Below are 22,722 nucleotides of genomic sequence, written 5' to 3'. Positions count from 1 at the left end.
AATCGCAAACACGGTTCCAAAACCCGTTTCTATTAATCGTTTATCAACCCGATTAAAGCTTTAAACATAAAGCGATTTTGAGTTAAGATTGTAGAAGCCGGAAAACCGGACTGACATAAACGATAGAATAAAAGCGATGTTAAGGAAATAAACGAATGTAAAAGACGAATACAAGAACGATAAGAAATCGTATTCGCAAAGAGACATGGAGTCGAGATATGATCTCTTTCCTTAACTCAAAATATTCGCTCCGTTAGTGAGACGGGACTGTACGAATATAGAGTCCCAGGATACAACCATGGCAGACGAATCACGCCTCACTCGTGATCGCCCTATCGAACTATAAACTCTACGAAACACTCTCTAGACTTACGTTGAGGGATATGGTGATTTTTTTTTTGTTGCGTAAAAACTTAAAGAAAAATGAAGGAGGAGACGAGTTTTTAAAGAAGAGAAGACGAGCCATTTTCCGTAACTAATGCCGCACGTGCGCACGTTGGCGGAAATCTCGCGAGGATCTCGGAGGCGAGGCGTTACGAAACTTCCTCCGCAAGATCTTTTCTCGTTTGAACTTATCGTCAAGAAGAGAGACAGCGTGTTGTTTTTAAACGAACTACGTGTTGTTTAAAATAAAATGCATGGCGTTTTTCGAGAATTAAATGGCAAAACTTTGAGCTTAACTTGGTCCAAAAAGAATATTCTTATCGGGCCGGAGGCCCTCCACCAAGACCCAAGACCAAGACCCAGACCCACGCCCACGCCCACGCCCACGCCCACGCCGAGCCGAGCCGGCCGGACGGCGGCGGCGGCGCGCGCGTGGGGAGCTCTCTCTTCCTCTGAGCTGTTTAACCTCTCATGTCATGAAGACATATATATACTCCTCAAAATCAACTCTCCCAACCAATGTGGGATGTTGTTAAATTCATTTCATTAAAGCCAACAAGATTTTTTATAAGAACCCATAGGCCCATTTGTTTTCACATTTTGCCATATATTATTTGAGCCATTAGGCTTAATAATTAGGCCCAACAGAATGTTCTTAGCTAAAGATAAGCAATCAATTTAAACTAAACAAAGAAGAAGAAAGAAGGGTGTATTTGCGAGATATCTAAGTTTAATAGATTAATTAGGTGCAGGTCAATGATTTTGACATAATTAAGAGACTAACAAATGTGTCTTATTTCATCCGGTTATAACCCTGTCGTCAACAAGTATACGGTGAAAGAAAGAAGGTAAGTACACGTAGGCGTAGATAGGTAAGGCCATGATTTACCGCGTACTGTGCAGATCTCAAGGTTTTAAATCGACCACGCCACACACATTTCTAACAGCATACGGTTTACTGTATTCAGTAAATATGTGGAGGATAGTAGAACAGCGACATCTTGATATATGGTGTAGTCTTTTATTTTGTTACACTCTGCCCATTTGTGTAAGAAGTAAGAAAATACAGTGAAGAAGGTGAATGCAGTTGCAGAGTTAATGCTCTGACTTTCGATAAGGTAAGCTTCAGTTAACTCCGCTTACTACCTCGTCTCTGGAAAGAGCTCGATTCATACCATACAAGTCATATAAGCCGAGAACCTATCGCGGACATTAAATCGGTACGAATCAGGTAGAAATCGCAACAGGAAAATCGATAGCCGGCTAGTCACCGTACAAACCTTAAAACCGAGAGTAAACCTAGGTCATGCCCTAAACCCATCGCATTGGTCTCAGACATCTCAAGACATGATATCTAAACGATACGAGATCCTAAAACATGTCTCTCCGTTCATATCTTAACATTCCCGAAAGTTCGTAAGAATAAATAATTTTTACGAAAACTCACGTCTCGAACAAACCAACAGATTGAACGCCTCAATGGAATTAAATATGAGAAGACAATTCATGTTTACTTCAAACCCACTCGAAACAAAGTAACTCAGACAAACATCCATTATATATATATAAACCGCATAGCGGTAGGGGTTCAAAGCCACCAACGGCCAGTCCCGATAAAGATAAAAGCGGCCAAAACAGGCCCATACAAAGTTCGAAGGCCACACTCAGCCGGACATATATGAACCAAAGCCACACTTGGCCGCAAAATACTAGACAAGGGAAAAACTTCTTCCCGTCAAACACTCACCTCTCACAGATCAAAGTTAAAATTCCCGGACAAGGAAGCTCCGAATGCATCCGAGGGATAGTTCACTTCCTCATCGTCACCGGCAAACTCGGTCGTGGTCTCTACGGTATCAGGAGAAACCGGGATGGGATCCCAGAATCCCTGAATCCTCCCGTCGATCAGAGAAATGAGCGCCTCAGCGTGAGCATGATCCTTCATGCCGCCCTTCATTAACTCCATCTCCCTCTCGAAAATGTAGTCATCCGCCCGCATCTTCCAAAGGCTCCCGACTGAACCGCGACACTCACGGAAATCGCCCAGCGAGTTGAAAGCATCCTTCAGGTTCCCGTACTCGACCTGGAATTGAGAGGCGCGAGTCTTCATCACCTCGACAATCTCCTCTTGCCCTTCCGTTCCGCCCTACAAACAGCCCTCGCATGATCACGAGCGAGTTGAGCATCTCGCGCCGACATCTCGTCTCGCATGCGAGCAAGATCCTTTTCCGCCTTCTCCGCTTTAAAGCGATAGATCATGGCCTCTCTATGGCTCGCCTCAATGGCCGATCCAAGCAAGTTCAAGCCCTGTAAAACCGATTGACATGTTATAAGCAAAAAATATATATATATATACTTGAAACGATCGTCAAAATTCTTAAAACCTATACCCCGTTGATGATACGAGATCCTTCCGCGACGACTTTCGGCCTCCCCGACTCGTTCGTCGCCGGAGGAGCATCGAAGCCCGAGGGAAGACCAGCGAAGAAATCATCAAAGTCTGGAATAGGGACCTCGCTCGTACCGCTTCCATCGCCGAAAGCAAGGTCTGGATCCCATCCTGGAAGCATGCAATCGTCCACCAAAAAGTCCAGGTCACCGAGGTCAATATCTTTCCCCTTCGAAGAATTCAGCCCCGTCGCAACCGTGGGAGCAGCGTCGGGACCTTGGTAATCAGGCTCGGAATCACTCCATGTTTCCCCGCCCAAAGCAGGACTAGGATGCACAAACCTCAACGCCTTTCGAACTCTCTTCGGCGTAAAGGAAGTCCAGAAAAAAGACCGTTTCTGAGCAGATCCCTCACTGGGATAATGTCCTCAGGAAACGGAGCAAGAGGATTGATGAAGGGACGATCGTTCGGCAACCTCCGGAACAATGGGATACAACTCTTTTCAACAGACGCAGCGTCTACATGAACAAAGAAGAAAAACTTCTTCCACGAGTTGAAGTTAGAAGTAAACCTCTTAACCACTGACATGAAGTTCCGAGGGACCAGCCTGTACTTGTCCGTATCCTTGATGCTCTGTAACCTAAGAAGCGCTTCGAAGTGATCGACGGTAAGGGAGAGACCATGCTCGTAGCTCAGGATCAGGACTCCAATAAGGTGCTGGATGCCAAGGGGATTCAGTTGGCTTATCGCCACCTCGAAACGATCCAACACACGGACGATAATTTCGGGAATCGGGAACCACAAGCGACAGCGCACTGCAAATGCTTCGTTCTCGGCCGGGTCTACCGAATGAGGAACGAATTCTATCTTTGGCACAAGGAGCTCTTCAGAAATGTTCGCGGGCAAGGACCCTTTCTTCGAACTCCTCTTCTTACTCGACATCTCGTGTTTTCTTTTTTAATCAAGAAGGAAATGATAGAGAGAAAGAAAAAATAAGAAGAAATTTTTCAAGAAACCTCTCTATGAGAATGAGTAAGTGTAAAGTTGTGAAGAAGTTACCTCCCTTCTTATAGGCATGAGAAATTACTATTTACTTGCGGATTTTCGGACACGAACTTCGCCCGAATACACCAACCTCGTCCGAACTCGCCATACCGCACGTTGGAATCTCACTAGAAATCCACGATCCTAACGAGCTGGGGGGCTAACTGTTGGGGTCGAAAACGGTTACGACGAAGTTAACGTCCAAATCTCCGCGAAATACAAGTATGTCTTTTCGCAACAAATCATGCTCGGTCAAGAGAACGTCGCAACGTATGTTCCCGAGATAAAGCTTCGTTCGAATTTTATTTAGATCGAACATAAGCCATCGGAAACATACCCATACCAGTCACGGATAGGTCCGAATATGACGATCGGAACACGGACGAACCAAGCTCGGTCATTACGCAACTACCGCACATGCAAGCTGTCCTGTCGCTACGTAGCGACCGAGCGTCCGTCCCGCTCGGTCGCTACGTAGCGACCGAACTCTTCCGAAACATCGATACGACAATTAGTCCATGCATTCTCGTCTACCCTTCGATGCTATCTCCCGAAGACCGTAGCGAACCCATTTCATGTTTCCCACCATTCTAAGTCTTCGATCAAACTTTACGGTAAAAGCCGCGGAAAGTTCGTTCTTTATCGAAAGAAGCCGTAATAAACGCTTCGAGTCAGAAGCGTTTATTACGGTTTACGCTTGGTTCGCAAGAAAAGATAAATGTCAAGTTTCCGCGGATAAATAAGAAATTTTGAAGATAATTACGAAGATCGGAAAAAATGGAATATCTCTATTTTTATGCTATGACGGCTTAAGGGCAGAAGAGGAAAAGCGTAAACCGACCTAGGAGCCAGTATATAAGGAGTCCTAGGCGAGAAGCATGGGGAGGAGCTTTGACACAGCAAACTTAGCACTTAGAGCGATTTTAGGCAATTTTCCGTTTTTGTTATTCGAGCTGCGACTCAATTAGGTTTTTGCCGTCTTAGGGTTTTTATATTTAGGAATCTCGCCAACAGCTCTCGTAGTTCAGGCACTTACCTTGTTGTAAACGCTCAAACGCAGATTCGGAATAAGAACTATCTTGCTCTCTTTTTCGATTTCTTATTTTATTACTGTTCTCGTTTCGTGTTCTGATTGCTTGGCGTGTGGTAATAGCAGATATCCGGGACCTCTGGAAAACTAGGGTTCTCCTACTTTCCTTATTTAAACGGAAATCGACAGTGCGAATTTTGGTTCCCACAGTTCATATGGATAACTAAACCCTAATATGGATAACTAAACCATAATATGGATATGTGAACCCATATGCCCCACATAATAAATATGGAAATAATTAACCCACATCGTAGAAGAAATACAAGTGTCCCTCATTAAACCCTAATATGGGTAACTAAACACTAATATGGATTTGTTAACACACATAAACCACATCCTAAAAGAAAATCAGTGTCCTTCATTAAACCCTAATATGGATAAATAAACCCTAATATGGAAAACTATATCCTAATATGGATAACTAAACCCTAATATAGATATGTGAACCTACATACACGACATAATAACTATGGAAATAGTTAACCTATATCCTAAAAGAAAACAAGTGTCATTCACTCAATACTATACTATTTAACGGAGATAGAATAGTTTCACATACTATGGACAACTAAACCCTAATATGGATAAGTAAACCCTAATATGGAGATGTGAACCCACATAAACCACATAATAACTACGGAAATAGTTAACCTACATCCTAGAAGAAAACAAGTGTCCCTCATTAAACCCTAATATGTATAAATAAACTCTAATATTGAAAACTAAACCCTAATATGGAAATGTGAACCCACATACACGACATAATAACTATGGAAATAGTTAACCCACATCCTATAAGAAAACAAGTGTCCTTCATTCAATACTATACTATTTACCGGAAATAGTATAGTTTCACCTACTATAGACAACTAGACCCTAATATGGATAACTAAAACCTAATATGGATATGTGAACCCACATAAACCACATTATAACTATGGAAATAGTTAACCCACATCCTAGAAGAAAACAAGTGTCCCTCATTAGACCATAATATGGATAAATAAACACTAATATGGAATACTAAACCTTAATATGGATAACAAACCCTAATATGGATAACAAACCCTAATATGGATATGTGAACCACATACAAGACATAATAACTATGGAAATAGTTAACCCACATCTTAGTAGAAAACAAGAGCCATGCATTCAATACTATACTATTTACCGGAAATAGTATAGTTTCGCATAAATTGGACAATTAGACCCTAATAATGGATAACTAAACCTAATATGGATATGTGAACCCACATACACCACATAATAACTATGGAAATAGTTAACCCACATCCTAGAAGAAAACCAGTGTCCCTCATTAGACCCTAATATGGATAGTAAACCCTAATATGGAGATGTGAACCCACATAAACCACATAATAACTATGGAAATAGTTAACTCACATCCTAGAAGAAAACAAGTGTCCCTCATTAAACCCTAATATGGATAAATAAACCCTAATATGGAAAACTCAACCCTCATATGGATAACTAAACCCTAATATGGATATGTGAACCCACATACACGACATAATAACTATGGAAATAGTTAACCCACATCCTAGAAGAAAAAAGTGTCCTTCATCAAAGACTATACTATTTACGAGAGATAGTATAGTTTCACATACTATGGACAACTAGACTCTAATATGGATAACTAAACTCTAATATGGATATGTGAACCAACATAAACCACATAATAACTATGGAAACATAAACCACATAATAACTATGGAAATAGTTAACCCACATCCTAAAAGAAAAGCAAGTGTCCCTCATTAGACCCTAATATGGATAAGTAAACCTTAATTTAGATAAGTAAACCCTAATATGGATAAGTAAATCCTAATATGGATATGTGAACCCACATACACGACGTAATAACTATGGTAATAGTTAACCCACATCCTAGAAGAAAACATGTGTCCTTCATACAATACTATACTATTTACCGGAGATAGTATAGTTTCACATACTATGGACAACTAGACCCTAATATGGATAACTAAACCCTAATATGGATATGTGAACCCACATAAACCACATAATAACTATGGAAATAGTTAACTCACATCCTATAAGAAAACAAGTGTCCCTCACTAAACCCTAATATGGATAACTAAACCTTAATATGGACAACTAAACCCTAATATGGATAACTAAACCCTAAAATGGATATGTGAACCCACATATACCACATAATAACTATGACAATAGTTAACCCACATCATACAAGCAAAAAAATTTCCCTCATTAAATACTATACTATTTAGTATATTGTAACGACAGTGGAAGCAGTGAAACATATTACCATATTAAGAACTATACCCTAATATAGATAAATAAACTCTAATATGGATATGTGAACCCACATCATTTACCATTTAGGAAATCTAAATCCTAACCATGGAAAAAGTTAACCCACATCCTCTCCTAAACAGTTCTATTTCCTCAAATACTATACCATATAGTCTAAGTAGTATAGTGTAACATAAGGATAGCAGTGTATTAACATGCGTTTAGTTAAAAGGGAAGCACTTTACTAACATGCATTTAGTTAAAATGACATACATTGTTTGAAGTAAACATTGGATCAAAGTGAGACTGCATCCTAACGAAATAATCCAAATTGGGAGTTAAGAGAAAGAAAGAAACAGGATGTAGTGTCATAATAAAACATTGGATATACAACACAATCAACCTCCAACCTAACCCATAGACAAAGCTGCAATCGCATAGTTCTCCGCTGCTACACGTACTTCTTCTTCAGTCAAATCAAGCGTGTTCAAAGGCTGATCAGCTGCTACCATTTCTAGCAGTATAAGGGCAGCAACACCCGAGAAACCTATCCATATTTGCAAACGAGTAAACTTTTATATATGCAAAAATTGGTGCATAAAGCTGAGCGGAAGTAAATATTTTTTACCTGGGTGTTCAAGGAGAACCGGGACTTCTATTCGAGAAATAGGAAAGGGGCGGAAGTTCATCTCACCAGGATTGGTGACAAGACAGTACCTAGAAATAAGGTGAGGCAGCATGGTCGAGATCGGGGTGAGATAGGAGGTAACATCTACAGTCGAGGGGCATGCAGAGTTAGAGTCGACGACATACATAGCCGACATCTTCAGATCAACAATGAGACCAACCCAGTGGGTTTTTTTAATTAGAAACGGACTGTAGACGAAATCAACGTGAGTATACCACCCAGGACGGAGCATAAACTGTGGTTTAATAGGGGTGGAGAACGCAAACTTGTGCTTCTCTTTGATGGCATCGAACCCAGCGTAATTACGCATCAGCTCGAGGAAAAACGATGGTGGGACGAACTCAAATCTAGCAGATGGTAAACGGTCACGTCGGTTACGTATGAAGGTCACCACACGGTCCAAGCCTAAAATGAAATTCGAGTTAATCCATAGAAATGATGTACAAAGCAATATCCGGTCGTATTTAAATAAAGAAAATACCTCATGCGAACAAACACCATTGCAATGGAAGAGAGGGCCTAAACTTGAAATAGAATAACCGGAACCGCTGGAGACGTCCACCGATCTGGGGCATTTCATATGGTGCAGTCGTTAAAAACGGTACATTAGTAGTAATATAGTATAGTATAGTCTACTATACTATAAATTAAAGTACAATATAAAGTCTAAAGTTGAAAAAGTACACGGTCGGACATACTTAGCTGCATTTAACCGCTTCAAGAAAGCGTCTCGGTTTGTTGGGGTTGGAGGAGCAAAAGCATTGAAGTCCCCAATAAAGACTGGCAACACCCTGGTAGGGGGTGTAGGATTAGATGACGTAGGGGCGTTCTTTTTTGCACGCTTGGAAGCCTGTTTATTGCCTGGAACATTTTTCGTGGATTTTTTGGTTGCTTCCTTACGCACTGTCGGTTCCGAAGGACTGAACCGCTGTGGACTATTGTGCTTGTGTTTACTAACTCGTCTGGCACCAGCACCTGCAGCATCGTCTGCTGCTGGCACATCACCCACACCCTATTAAGAAAACAAAAGTTTGTATTACGCTTATTCTACAACTAATAGGGGGCAATGAGAAAGAGGATAAAGACAAGTACTTTAAATTTTGATGGAGAAGGATTGCTAGACCCATCGACCTCATCATTTTTTTCAACACCCAACTCCAAAGGTTCTTCCACGGGGTCAGAACCATGCGTTTCACCGCCAACAGATATAGTTTCCTACAACGATTATCGGATCAACCAAAGGTACTATACCACTTAGGGTTAAGACAATCACAGACAATTAGAAAGAAGGGGCAATTAATATGAGTTACCTTCTCATTCTCTGGTACAAACTTGGAACTCACACTTGGGCCTGCAGCAACGTTAGCAAGAGCTGGTGATGGATGAGGAAGCTCCTGCTGCAACCACATGGGCAGCCATTAAAGGCACGAAAATGTACTATACTGTTTTTGTGGTATAGTATCTATTTCATAGAAATAGTACGACACAAACAACAGAGAAACCGAAAAACGAGTTACCTGCTCATTTCCTGTACAAAACTTAGAACTCTGACATTGGCCTCCAACAACGTTACCGGGCAAAGTTGATGGATGAGGTAATTCCTGGGAACCATAACATAAGAATGACATTAATCAATTAGGAAACGTATTTATTATTCCCTATGACAGTTAATGAATAGCACTTCTCCGACTAAAATAGCATTATAAGCTAAACTTACTTTGCTGATTCCAGCATCAGATAGAATTTGGTTCACAACTCCAGAGACGTCAGGGACAGTGTGGGATTCAGATATGAGAGGTAAAGGATCCTACAAAAGGGAGATTATGCTTATTCGGAATCCCTGTATGTGCATAGCTAGATGACTCGAAGATCATATGTTATATATTTTTAAGCCCACATACCTGCGGCGGCGCTTCATGATTGTCATGGGGGTGAGTTTCCATAAGCTCAACAACGACATGATCTCTGCGTCCTGTTGATTGGGCCGGTGGAGGCTCAACGTTTGAAGGGACCGGACCCATAGATTCAGTATCCTTATCACCTGACGGACCACCGTGCGAATCGACATCAACTGCAGCTGATTCCTTCAATTCATATAGAATAGTAAGACGATCCATATGAAATAGATTCAACTTGTTATCAACACAAAACTAATGACAATGTTCACCATTCAAAGGAAGTGAGCTTACACTGAACTCCGTCTGTAGGACCGATGGTTGTGGAGGATCAGGAGAAAGCACTCGGTGTCCCTGAGTCCGCATTGACCCTATATCAGAGTGTAACGGGACATTATCTTCACCCGATTTAGAGACACCTGGAGAAGCGGTGGAGGCTGCATAGACAGGAGCGGATGCGTTTCCCTGTGATTACCACATAAAGAATCAATACAATACTATAATGGAGATTATGATGACTATTTAAAAGGAATAGTAAAGGTGAATGGAAATGTGAAAGATAAGATTACACCGAACTTCGCCGGGGGAACAAATGCGTCTCTAACGTCATGATCTGGACCGCGATAAGGAGAATACTGTCTATACGGACTTCCTCCACCGATCGGTGGTTCCTCATCATTGTACCCCGGACCCTTTATTAACTTCTTCATGTTCTCAAACTCGGTTGTTACCGAGGTTTCCAATTGTCGAATAGAGGTTGTAGCAGATTGAAGATCAGTACGGAGGACTCCCACTTCTCTGTTGAAATGCCCCTTCAAACTCAGAACGTAACCTTCAAACATGGGCATAACCCTCCCTTCATACGCGTATGCCGCCATCCTAAGCAATGTTGGGACGTCTAGAGGGACGTTCTCACCCGGTTGTGGTTCATGCCCCGGTTGCTTGCTAGATTGCCCCCTCCGGTCTCCAGACTGCATACCACTGTCAACGCCCCCTTGTGGCACGTTACCCTTCTCCGTTGCCGAGGAAACATTGTCATCACTCGAGTCTGATGTTGGAGGAGGACACTTCTTCTGCTTTACATCATCAGAATTAACACCACCGGACCAGGTGTTGTGTTCAAATGGGTATTCCTCCTCTATCAAAGAGACCATGTTGGCAACAGAAGAATCTGCCTTGTCTCCTAAACCCTGATTTAGAAGGTCACCATCTATATCCATACATACGAAGGACTGGACGTAAGCCTGCGAAGATACAAGGGAAGAGTTAGTAAACCTGTAAATAGTACGCCACACGACCATACTATTTAAATAGTATGGTATCTATCTGGTAATGGAATAGAAATCCTTGAAACAGTGGCTGTTACCTGGCCAAGTTGATCGACGGATTTGGCTGTGACCAGGTTCACTACCAGCTTCCGTTCTACAACACTCCTGATGATATCCGCCGTCGAAAGAGCTGAATCTGCTAGGGGATCACCACCACCAGACTTAATTATAATCGAGGGACAAGCAGTGACAGTTACCAAAACCATCGCGTGAGAAAACCCTTGAATCGCCATTGTCTCCTGAACATAATTCATAGGTGTTTTGGATTTTGTACTCCGCACAGTTGGTAAAAAGGACTCCCTCCCCGTTGGATACTTCAGAAAGTCGTCAGGACTGGCCAGCTTGCTCACCACCTCTGGTCTGATGTGTGTTGTCCCACATGTAGGACACAAAATACCTTCTACCAAAACCAACAGTGCGAGGTGCAAACGCGTCAACGGATCCTTGTATTTTTTCCCCTGACAAGGCGATCCATAATCCAACCAACCGTGGGCTTCTCCTCCCCCACGAAACAGCTCATCCCATATGGACGCAGAAGCCCTCGCTTTAGCAGTTCCCTTCCCTCTGCCAATACCTCTTTCGTTTGCGTCACCGTCAAGTAAACCACTTTCACCACAATTGAGACATGTGACTAGCGCAAAGTCATGTATGGCATAACGGATTGGCTTCCCGACGTAAAGCCACCACAGTTCTAATTCTTTCTCAGTCACCAACTGACGGGAAAAAATATAATGGAGGAACATGACAGAGAAGGTATGTCCTCCCATCTGGAAAATCCTTGCGAACTGTGAATCATTCAACAGTTCCAAATGCTCATCCTCTAACGCTTGTCGCATAATATCGATCCATCGGAGGTTGAAGTAGTTGTTAACACGTTTACGACCTGATGGCTCAGCCCCTGACGCGAACATTCTACTTGGAAGGCCTAATTCGTCCATTATAATCTGCAACAAATTCATATAATCAATTGCATAAGTTTGTTTACCGTTCCTAGCAAATGGTATAGCAAAACATCCGATATGGAATAGAATGTATTTTTCAGATAGTACATCAGCATAATATAATTCAGAAATGGATAAGTATGCAATTGATTGGGAATGGATAATCACCTAGACTATTCGATGTATGTGAAATATAACGCTCTGCTAACCTAAAACGATTGCGGTAAAAAGTGAGAGTAACAATCGCGAAATTTCTCTTCTAAACCACTGCTAATGCGTTTCGGGTAACGGGACCACTATATTTTGACTGATATGATGACAAAGTAGAAGGTTGCAATGATTACTTATTAAAGTAGAGGAGATAACAAGGTCGATGTAATTAACACACATAATCAGTCAAAATCAAAGCAATCACGCAATGTAAATCAAAAATGACACTCGTTTAGACAATAAACCCCAACAAATTTTAAATAAGTTGCGAAGCAGAGACGGAGAAGCCTTACTCTGAAACGCTTCGTTCCGACACCGTTGGAATCGTGACTCGGCGACAACCTAATTCTGGCTCCCACCAAATTGTCTTCAACGGAGAGAAGGGAGAATAGAAATCCGAGACGACATCAGTGAATGCGCACGAAGGTGGAACTATTCACCGCAACCGATAAAGAAGAAAAGGTAAAGTAAATATGTTTTAATGGGTGAAAAGGGAGTGGCCACGAAGTAAACTGAACAGTTTCCTTATTCTTTTTAAATTTTTTTACTCAGACGGTTTCCCGGTTGTTTGAGAAGGGCAATATGGCATTATTGTATATTGTGTATAGGGTATATCGAACAATCAGGGTTTTTAGTTAGTGGATGAATTATAATTTGTTTGATGGATGTATGATGCAATTTCCCAAGAAAGAACCGTAACTTGATAAATACAGAGCAAGGAACTTGGCCACCAAGTTCCACTAAAATAAAAATAAATAAATAAAAATTTCATTAACAAAATCAAAATTGGATGTCGTATAGTGATGCAAATATCTTATTGTTTATTTTATTAGTTATATTAAATTTAGATAGTTATTTTTATTATTTTATGGTTTTCTTATATATAGCCGTTTAGGTTTAAGTTTGTATTCAATTTATGATTTGATTAATAAAAATTGAAAAGTTTTCTCTTGTTATTTGTTTTCGGTAGATCATTGGCGATCTCAACGAATTTAAGAAGACATTAGATTTTACCAATTTTATATTCATATTTTTATGAGAACTGAGATAATCTTTTTGAAAATGATATATTACATTTTGTTGCATATTGTATAATTTTATTTTTGATGGGTAAATATGATGGTTTTTTTAACTTGAAATGTTAGACCAAATTTCAACTAATCTCTTAGGAGATCGATGATACCAACGAGTAATCCATAATCGGATTTTAAAATTTTTTTAATCAGTTTTTGCATTTGCAAAATGTAAAAATATATGTTTTAGAGGATAGTTGTTTATGGTTTGATGATATGACAATGATGAGTGTTTCATTTTGGTGCCTTTTAAAAGAAAGTTGTTAATTGGTAAACCATTATTCATGTTTACTACTATTAAAGAGATATTTTCAAAAATATTTTATTCATTAAGTGGCAAAAGACTCTTATATCATTGTTCTCTATATATATATAATAAATAATCATTTAAATAAATAAAAAATTACAAAAAAAAATTATGTTTTCGAATTACACTTTTTCAAATTCAAACGTTTTATAAATAATCATTTGAATTTTTTTTTCGAATTTTCTTTTAATTTTTTTCAAAACTTCTTTTTGAAACTATATTTTTTAGGCATTTATTTATATATTTATTAGAATCCTAAATTTTCATATTCCAAAAACCCTACTCCACCCCTCAACTCAAAACCCTAAGTCTAGATTAGTTAACCTTGGGGTTATAAATATATTTTACCCTTCGTTAAAAGTGAAAATAGAAGTGGTTAGTGTAAACATGAAAAATAATACAATGAATGTAGTGTTTTTGACAATTTCCCATTTGTTAATGATGAATGTGGTGTTCACCTTCTGCTTTTGATGGTTTCTTAGAGGAAATATGGAACTGGTAACTGCAGACCAGAATAGGAGGTTAATGGCAGCGGCAACGAAGGAAGAAGTGAGAGCAGCCTTGTTTATGATGCATCCCAAAAAGCTCTTGGGTCAGATGGGACGACAACCTTGTTTTATCAAAAGTCTTGGTTGGTAATTAAACATGATGTGGTTAATATGATTAATAATTTTCTAAGCTTGGGAACTTTTGATGATAGACTAAATTTGACAAATATTTGTCTCATCCCTAAGACAATTAGGCCAAGTCAAATGACAGAGCTGCAATCTATCAGTCTCTGCAACGTCGGTTACAAAATTATTTCTAATTTCTTATGCCAGCGGCTGAAGAAGTTACTTCCAAATTTAATTTCAGAGACGCAATCTACTTTTGTCTCAGGAATATTAATTTTCGATAACATTCTTATTGCTCAGGAAATTTTCCATGGTTTAAGGACAAATAATGCTTGTAAAGAAAAGTTTATGGCTATTAAGACGGATATGAGTAAAGCTTATGAAAGGGTCTAGTGGTCTTTTTTGAAACGACTTCTATTAAAGATAGGTTTTTGCTCGATCTGGGTTTCTAGAATAATGAAGTCCATCTCATTGGTTAAATATAAAGTGTTACATAATGAACAACCTAAAGGGAGGATTGTTCCAGAAAGGGGGTTATGTTATGTCAAAGGGATCCTTTGTCACCATATCTATCTATTTTTTGTATAGAAGCCCTTATTGAAAATATTTGGAAAGAGGAAAGAGAGAAGCACTTGACGGGCCTAAAATATCCTGTGCAGGCCCTGCGGTTTCTCATTTTCTCTTTGCGAATGATAGCTTATTATTTTGCAAGGCTACTTCGGCTGAATGTGGAGTTATTCTTAAGCTTCTCAAGGATTATGAGGCCGCATCAGGACAGCTTTTAAATTTTGATAAATCATCTTTACAGTTTGGACACAAGGTACCGGAAGGAAAACATTTGGAAACCAAATCTCAGTTAGGAATTAATGCGATGGGGGTATGGGTAACTATTTGGGTATACCGGAGAGTCTAGGATGATCTAAGGTACAGATATTTGGTTATATGAATGAAAGAGTCAATCAGAAGGTTAATAGTTGGACTGTTCGGTTTCTTACTAAAGGTGGAAAAGAAGTTATGATAAATTCAGTTGCATTGGCGATGCCAAATCATGTTATGTCTTGTTACAAATTACCTAAGATGGTTACGAAGAAAATTACAGGAGATATTGCTCATTTTTGGTGGGACGGTAACAGAAATAAGAAAGGTATTCATTGGCTCTCATGCGATAAAGTATGTAAACATAAGGATGCAGGAGGGTTGAGTTTTCGAGATCTTCAAAATTTTGATACTGCATTACTTGCAAAACAATTATGGCGATTAATAGATAAGCTAGATTGTTTGCTTTCGAAAGTTTTCAAAGGTCAATACTTTCGGAACACAGATCCTCTGGATCCACAAAGATCTTATTCACCATCTTATGGGTGGAGAAGCATCTGCTCAGCTAGATCTCTGGTTAAAAAGGGCTAATCAAAAGAGTAAGAAATGGACAGACCACTTTTGTATGGAATGGCTTCCTGCTCCTCACCCGAGGTCAGCAACCCCAAAAAATTCACCGCATTTTCTAAATAGCTCTCTCAAGGTGGCACACCTCATCGATCCGGCTACGGCTTCTTAGAATGTAGATTGCTTAATGCATATATGCATTCAGACGATGTTAAGGTCATTCGAGGCATGGCTATTAGTCGGTTTCTTAGACCAGATTCTTATGGTTGGGCTTTTACGGATACTGGTAAATACACTGATAAATCAGGCTACAAAATAGAATCCTTATATCCAGACAAGGAACCAGAAGAGGTAACTTTTGGACCAAATGTTAATCCTTTACTAAGTTATACCTGGAAACTTAAATGTCCGCCAAAGTTGAAACATTTTATTTGGCAAGTTATCAATGGTACAATTCCGGTTGCGAAAAATTTGGGGCAAGAGTTATTGATTGTGCTCAGCGTTGTAATATTTTTGGTGTCGAGGAAAAATCCATTAATCATTTTCTTTTTGAATGTCCACCAGCTTTACAAACTTGGGTTTTGTCAAAGATACCTTCTCCTCTGGGTGTTTTTCCTTCTCCTTCGATGTTTACTAATATGAATTATCTTTTTTGGAGGCTACCGAGAGAATATGATTTCAGTTCATTTCCTTGGATTTTGTGGTATAACTGGAAGAATAGGAATAATACGCTCTATTCAAACAAAAATGACAATCCTCAGGAAATCTTACGAATAGCGGAAGTGGAAGCAGTGGTTTTGGTAGATGCCCACCTTACGGTTCCTGTCAACCATCAGTCATCTCTCTCCTCAACATAGTGGCTGTCATCAGAGCAGACCTAAGTTTTTTTTGTAGATGGTGCATGGAGGGCACAAGATAAGTTCTCAGGCCAAGGATGGTTTTGTAGGACTAATGGTTGATATCTTGCATATTTCCATTGTTTTATCCATTCGCCCATGTGCATTTTGATCATATAGACTAGGATTTAGCCATGTTTAGGTTGCATTTTGCATACATGAGTCTTTATCAGGTATTAGAGTACCACATGGAGTTCTTGGAGACATTTGGGTGCATTTGGAGCTCAAAAGAGGTGATAAAGGTGATCATTGAATGAGCAGTGCATGGGAGCGACCTCACCGGAGCGACACCGTGAAGTCGCTGTGACACCCCTTCAGAGTGACTTGGCCAGAGCGACACCCCGATGTCGCTCGCGTTTTCATCGCTCGGAGGCACGAGAGCGACCTTACCAGAGTGACGTGGAGAAGTCTCTCCCGTTTTCATCTCTCGGAGACACGAGAGCGACCCGGAGCGACGTCTCGCAGCGACCCCTCCATGTCGCTCCCGTAGCCTTGAGCGACCTCTCGGAGCGACTACTGGAGGTCGCTGCGCGCCTTTTGTTTGCTCGACTTCATGTTTACTCAAGGGCCTTTTGGTCATTTCATTATGCACGTCTTTACTTTCTAAACCTAAGTTTAAGTATCTTTTGTAAGCCATTAGAGGCAGATTATCTTTTATCAAAAAGAAACCACCAAAAACCTCTTGGAAAGTTCATCTCTTTGAATCAATTGATCATTTTGTTATTGCAATTCTGTTGTTTTCATATCTATTATCTGTATTTCTCTACATGATTAATCTGAAATTCAATATGGGTTTAAGAGGAATCATGAAGAGTAGTGAGTAATCCATTGTTGAATTCATGGGTTAGGGAGATTAAGGGTGATTAGGCTATATCAAGGATGTTATAGTGTAGATCCTTCTTATTCCTTGCGAATAGAGTATTCATAATGCATCTTCTGAGTTGGCCTCTCAAAAGTTGATCTTTAGGCATTTCCCACCCACAAGGTGTTTGATGAAATGCTTGAGACAACTCTCCTAAGCTTTTAACATACTTTACCAAAGACATTTGTTGTTAAAGGTGTTAAGATAGCCAATAGATCCAATAGACTTGTTAGTAATGATTGCTTTCATATTATTCAACCAAAGACATTTGATGTTTGAAATATGTTAGTAAATGAACATTCATCTAGGCATAGAGTTTGTTTAAGATTGTGTCTAAGCTTAAGGTTGATAGTTTGATTGATCATTTGCCATCCTTAGTTCGAAACTTGATCACCCAAGGTCTAATTCATATACCCATGAGTTCTCTTTTATCATAAACAAGAAAGTCACTTCTTTTATTGTTTTATTGTTCTGTTCTTGCATTCTATTATTAGTAGTAGTTTAAAACCATCCAAATTATCGGTTGCACTTAGATTAAGTACGTACTTGCATTCTCGGTGCTTTGAAATCCCTTAGAATTGGTTCGACTATCTTTTATACTACATCATTTGTCTTAGGAGCCTTGAAAACTCTTAACATCAATGGTTCAGAAGAGAAGATGATGGGAGCAATGAATCTCCGAAGAAACTTATCCGCTTTACATGATGAATCTGAAGCTTTGATATGGGCTATGGAGTGCATGAAGACCCACAATTTTTTAGACTAGTGATACTTGTAACAATATCTTAAAAACACTTGTCAATTCTTTTATCCACAATAGCGGCTTCAGAAGAAACTAACTTTTAAAGATCCGTCTCTAAAGATCAATTCCCACCAATTTTTATCTTTGATAGTCTAACGGAGAGGAAAAAAAACTTGTCACTAAAACGCAAATCGACAAAAACCACAGTTGCTCCACAAGGATCCAGAAATTTGATATCTTGCATATTTAAATTGTTTTCGTCATTCATTCTTGTACATTTTGATCATTTAGGATAGAATTTAAACATATTTAGGATGCATTTCATTGCATATGTCCTTATCAGGTGTTGAAGATGCAAAATGGTGAATTTGGAGCCTTTAGAGGTGCTTTGAGCTGATTTGCCCAAGTGTCCCAGTTGTCTAACGACTTCACAGCGGTTTAGTGGCCTCATCAAGAAGCCGCTGCACGTGTGGAGCTGCCTTACGTAACAGTTTGCTCTAGCCGCTGGGAAATTACCCCCCTCCCTGTCCGATATCTACTTGTTGCAACGGCCAAATGACACGTCGAAAACCAGCTGCGACATTTAGAAAAATCTGCACTTCTGTTTTTACCAAATTTTTACCCAAATTATCTTTGGTCAATCCAGGCTTGTTGGGTCGACCCAACTCGTTTTTAGGCCACTATAAATACTTTTTAGACCTAATTTTAGGGGATATCTTGTTTTCTCTCTAACCTCTTTGGAATCTTGAAGAAATATTGAATCTTTAGTCTCTTTTCATCTTACATCTTGTGTTTGTTGGATTATCTTGATCACTAATCATGATTAACCTTCAATCATCATTGATTCTTGGGTTTATCATGTCTATTAGTGAGTAGCTACCTTTTGGATTCATGGGTTAGGATGATTAGAGTGCTTAAGTTAAGATCTAGAATGTTTAGTGTTAGATTTATCTATTTTTTTGCTTGTTGAGTTTTTTTAATGCTAGTTTATTGTTGGCATCTCTAAAATAGAACTCTAGACATTTCACACCCATAAGGTGTTTGATGAAATGTCTGAGCCAACTCAACCTTGCTCTTTGCTTGCTTAACCAAAGACATTTGATGTTAGGAAAGCTTAGATAGTTAATAGACATGTTCATAATGATTGCTTGAATGACACATACCAAAAACATTTGATGTTTGATCAATAAAACTAAATGAGCATTTATCTTGACAAAGAACTTGTTTAGGATTGTTGTCTAGACTTAAGGAAATATGTTGATTGGTACCTTGCCATTATAGATTGGATCTTAGTCACTTGAAGTCACATTCGTAATCTCATGAGTCCAACTTTATCTTATTAATTGAAAGTGTGTTACTTTATTGCTTAGTGTTTTGTTACTTGAATCATATCATCTCACAAACTTGATTGCACTTAGATTAAGCATTCACCTACATTCTCTTTTGATCATAATTGCTTAGGATTGGATTGACACTCATCTATACTACTCTGATCTTAGGATTAAATAAAATCCTTATCGAAATTAAACGGAGAACTGTCGCTCCATCATCATCTATACTACTCTGATCTTAGGATTGGATTGACACTCATCTATACTACTCTGTTACATTTAAATCGAAGAACCGATTGGGACTCGAACCCGAAAGTACATCGGGTTGTACCGGTTCTTCGAAGATTTACTAACCCCGACCCGAACCCGATAGAACCCGAACCTATCCCGAACCGAACTTTCATATAATCCGAATGAAGCTGATTTTTATAAACCCGAAAATCCGAGATCCGATTGGACAAAACCAAACCCGATTGGGACTCCGTACGCCCAATCATTAAATTTTAAACTTATAGATAACTCATAGATATTTCCAATCATTTTAATTTTAATCTTCTACGAACTGAATATGTGGTATTTCTTTTGACGTGGAGTGTTTAATACTCGATACTTCAAAATGATCAATGTTTTGAATAATTCTTTTAATAAAATAAATTTGAACATTTTATTAGTTAATGCTAAATTGAAATTTGAAAAATAATAGTTAAATTTATTAAATTTCTATCGGTTAAAAATTGTGAAAATACCGCAAAACAACATATTAAGAAAAGTATAATATATTTTTTATGTGTAACAATACCAAAACATACATTTCTGAAAGTGAGAGGATATGTCCAAGCTGGCTTTAATTAAAATATAACATGTGGCCCAATATAATAAAGTGTACGTGAGCATAATGTTTTTGCCAAGTTGCCAAAATAGAATGAAAATCACATTTTCATAATCCCAAAATTAACTATTGATTAATCAAATAAAATACAATTTAAAAGTAGTTTAAATATTAAAAACATATTAGGAATAAAAAGAAATGAAATTTAAAATAATTTTTGATTTCCACTATAATTAAAAATTTTAAATTAACAAGTTTTAGAACCCAAAAAAATATCAGAATGCGTATATAAATATTTCATCAATTTTTTCTATTTTTATAATTTTTTTTATCCATAAAACTATTTATTTCATTAAGTTTGATAAATGAATAGGTAACCGAAGGAAAAAAAGGACAAAAATGGTTTATATTAAAGGGATAAATAGACTGTTTTTTCATTCTATTTTGGCAAAATTTCCTAATTTTTTTTAATATCCAAGTATATAAAGACAACAAAGACAACCTCAATAACATAGAGCTAAAGGAAATAGATCTCAAGTTCTAACATTTTCAGGAGTTATCTATACTCTTGAGAATGGCATCATCATCTGTTCCTGTTTACTTGAAAGATGAAAACCTAACACAAGAAACAAGAGATCTACTTTCTTCTCTTCCAAGCGAGAAAGGTTGGTTAGTCAGTCAAATGTATCAATTCGAAGGAAGTTGGCAGACACAAGCTCTGGTACAAGGAATCGTGAACTGCCAGAAACACTTTGAAGCCAACGATTCCGACGTTATCCTCGCCACCCTTGCTAAATCAGGCACTACTTGGTTAAAAGCTCTTCTCTTTGCTCTCATTCACCGACACAAGTTCCCAGTTTCTGGCAAGCATCCTCTTCTAGTTACCAATCCGCACTCCCTTGTACCCTTCTTGGAAGGAGATTACTGCGTATCTCCAGAGGTCAATTTCTCCGAGTTGCCTTCTCCAAGACTCATGCAGACGCACTTAACGCATCATTCTCTGCCGGTTTCCATTAAGAGCTCGTCTTGTAAGATTGTATATTGTTGTAGAAACCGTAAGGACTTGTTTGTTTCCGTATGGCATTTTGGGAGGAAACTTGCTCCAGAAGAAACAGCGGAGTACCCGATTGAAACAGTGGTTGAAGCGTTTTGTAAAGGGAAGTTTATTGGTGGACCGTTTTGGGATCATGTGTTGGAGTACTGGTACGAAAGCCGCAAGAATCCGAACAAGGTCTTGTTTGTTACATATGAGGAGCTCAAGAAGCAGACTGAGGTGGAGGTTAAGAGAATCGCGGAGTTCATTGGATGTGGTTTTACTGCTGAGGAAGAAGTGAGTGAGATTGTGAAGTTGTGTAGCTTTGAGAGTTTGAGTAGTTTGGAAGTTAATAGACAAGGAAAATTGCCAAATGGAATAGAGTCTAACGCTTTCTTTAGGAAAGGAAAGGTTGGAGCATGGAGAGATACTTTGAGTGAATCATTGGCAGAGGTTATAGATAGAGCCGCTGAAGACAAGTTTGGAGGTTCTGGTCTGAAATTTTCTTCTTGAATCAATATTTAAGACTTGTTGTTATGTTTTCTGTTTTCGCTTTGATGATGTTTCTTCAATCTTGTGACTTTGTTGTTTTTTTCCTTGGGGGTTGAGTTTTTGTTGTTCTTCTTCTTGTACGAATAAAATGGATAATGTTTGTGTTTTCTAATTTCCACCCCTATTTAAATGTCAACTGATAGTCAATAACTTCAAAATTGATGATTACAATTTGGAAATAAACATGTTTTGAAGTTACAAAAAAAAAAATAATAAACATGTTTTGTATGATTTTTTAATATAATAGAGAAGAAAAATTGCCAAGTGGGATGGAGACTAAAGCTTCTTTTTTTTTATAAAAGGAGAGGTTGGAGGATGGAGAGATGCTTTGTCTGAGTCCTTGGAAAAAATGGTGATAACTTCAGTATAGACAAGGTTCAGAGAATTAAACATGTTCTTGGACTCTGAGATCTCTGTTGCGAGACTTTTAAGTATGAATGGGAAAACAAGATGTAGAAGTTTTTCTTTTGTCACAATCTTTTCATTATCGCCAGTAGTTCACATTTTGAACTAAAGTCTATAGAATCTAACAATTGTTTTCTTGTTCTTGTTATAAACTTTGGCCTTTCTTTTTTTTCTTTGTTCTTTCAGAGTTCAGAAAGTACATTTTCGTGGTTCTTGTTTGTCTGTATGTTCTTATCAAGCGGTTCTATATAAAGTTACGTGGTTTATAGCATTTTGTTTGACTGGCTGAAACAATATTTGAGGAGAGGAGATAGACATAGAGCTGACAAATAGGCGGGCTGATCATGTCCAAATCCAAATGGATCATTTCCGGTCAAACCCATATATAACGCTTGCTAAAAAGGACAAGCCTAATTTCTCCA

At 38.7% G+C, this 22,722-nt stretch overlaps 1 protein-coding gene across 1 annotated transcript; it reads left to right on the top strand.

Moving 5' to 3' along the window:
• Nucleotides 1-20,804: 20,804 nt before the first annotated feature.
• On the top strand, nucleotides 20,805-22,019 carry LOC106417630 (cytosolic sulfotransferase 12). Its single transcript, XM_013858406.3, has one exon. The coding sequence runs from the start codon at nucleotides 20,885-20,887 to the stop codon at nucleotides 21,854-21,856; it is 972 nt and encodes a 323-aa protein (XP_013713860.2). The 5' UTR covers nucleotides 20,805-20,884; the 3' UTR covers nucleotides 21,857-22,019.
• Nucleotides 22,020-22,722: the final 703 nt, after the last annotated feature.

Source organism: Brassica napus, chromosome C9 (assembly GCF_020379485.1).
Source record: "Brassica napus cultivar Da-Ae chromosome C9, Da-Ae, whole genome shotgun sequence".
Taxonomy (NCBI): Eukaryota; Viridiplantae; Streptophyta; class Magnoliopsida; order Brassicales; family Brassicaceae; genus Brassica; species Brassica napus.
This window is presented reverse-complemented; position numbering and strand designations above follow the sequence as displayed.

Excerpts from the sequence above, each read along its gene's own strand:
- LOC106417630 (XM_013858406.3), top strand. The coding sequence starts at position 20,885 with ATGGCATCATCATCTGTTCCTGTTTACTTGAAAGATGAAAACCTAACA.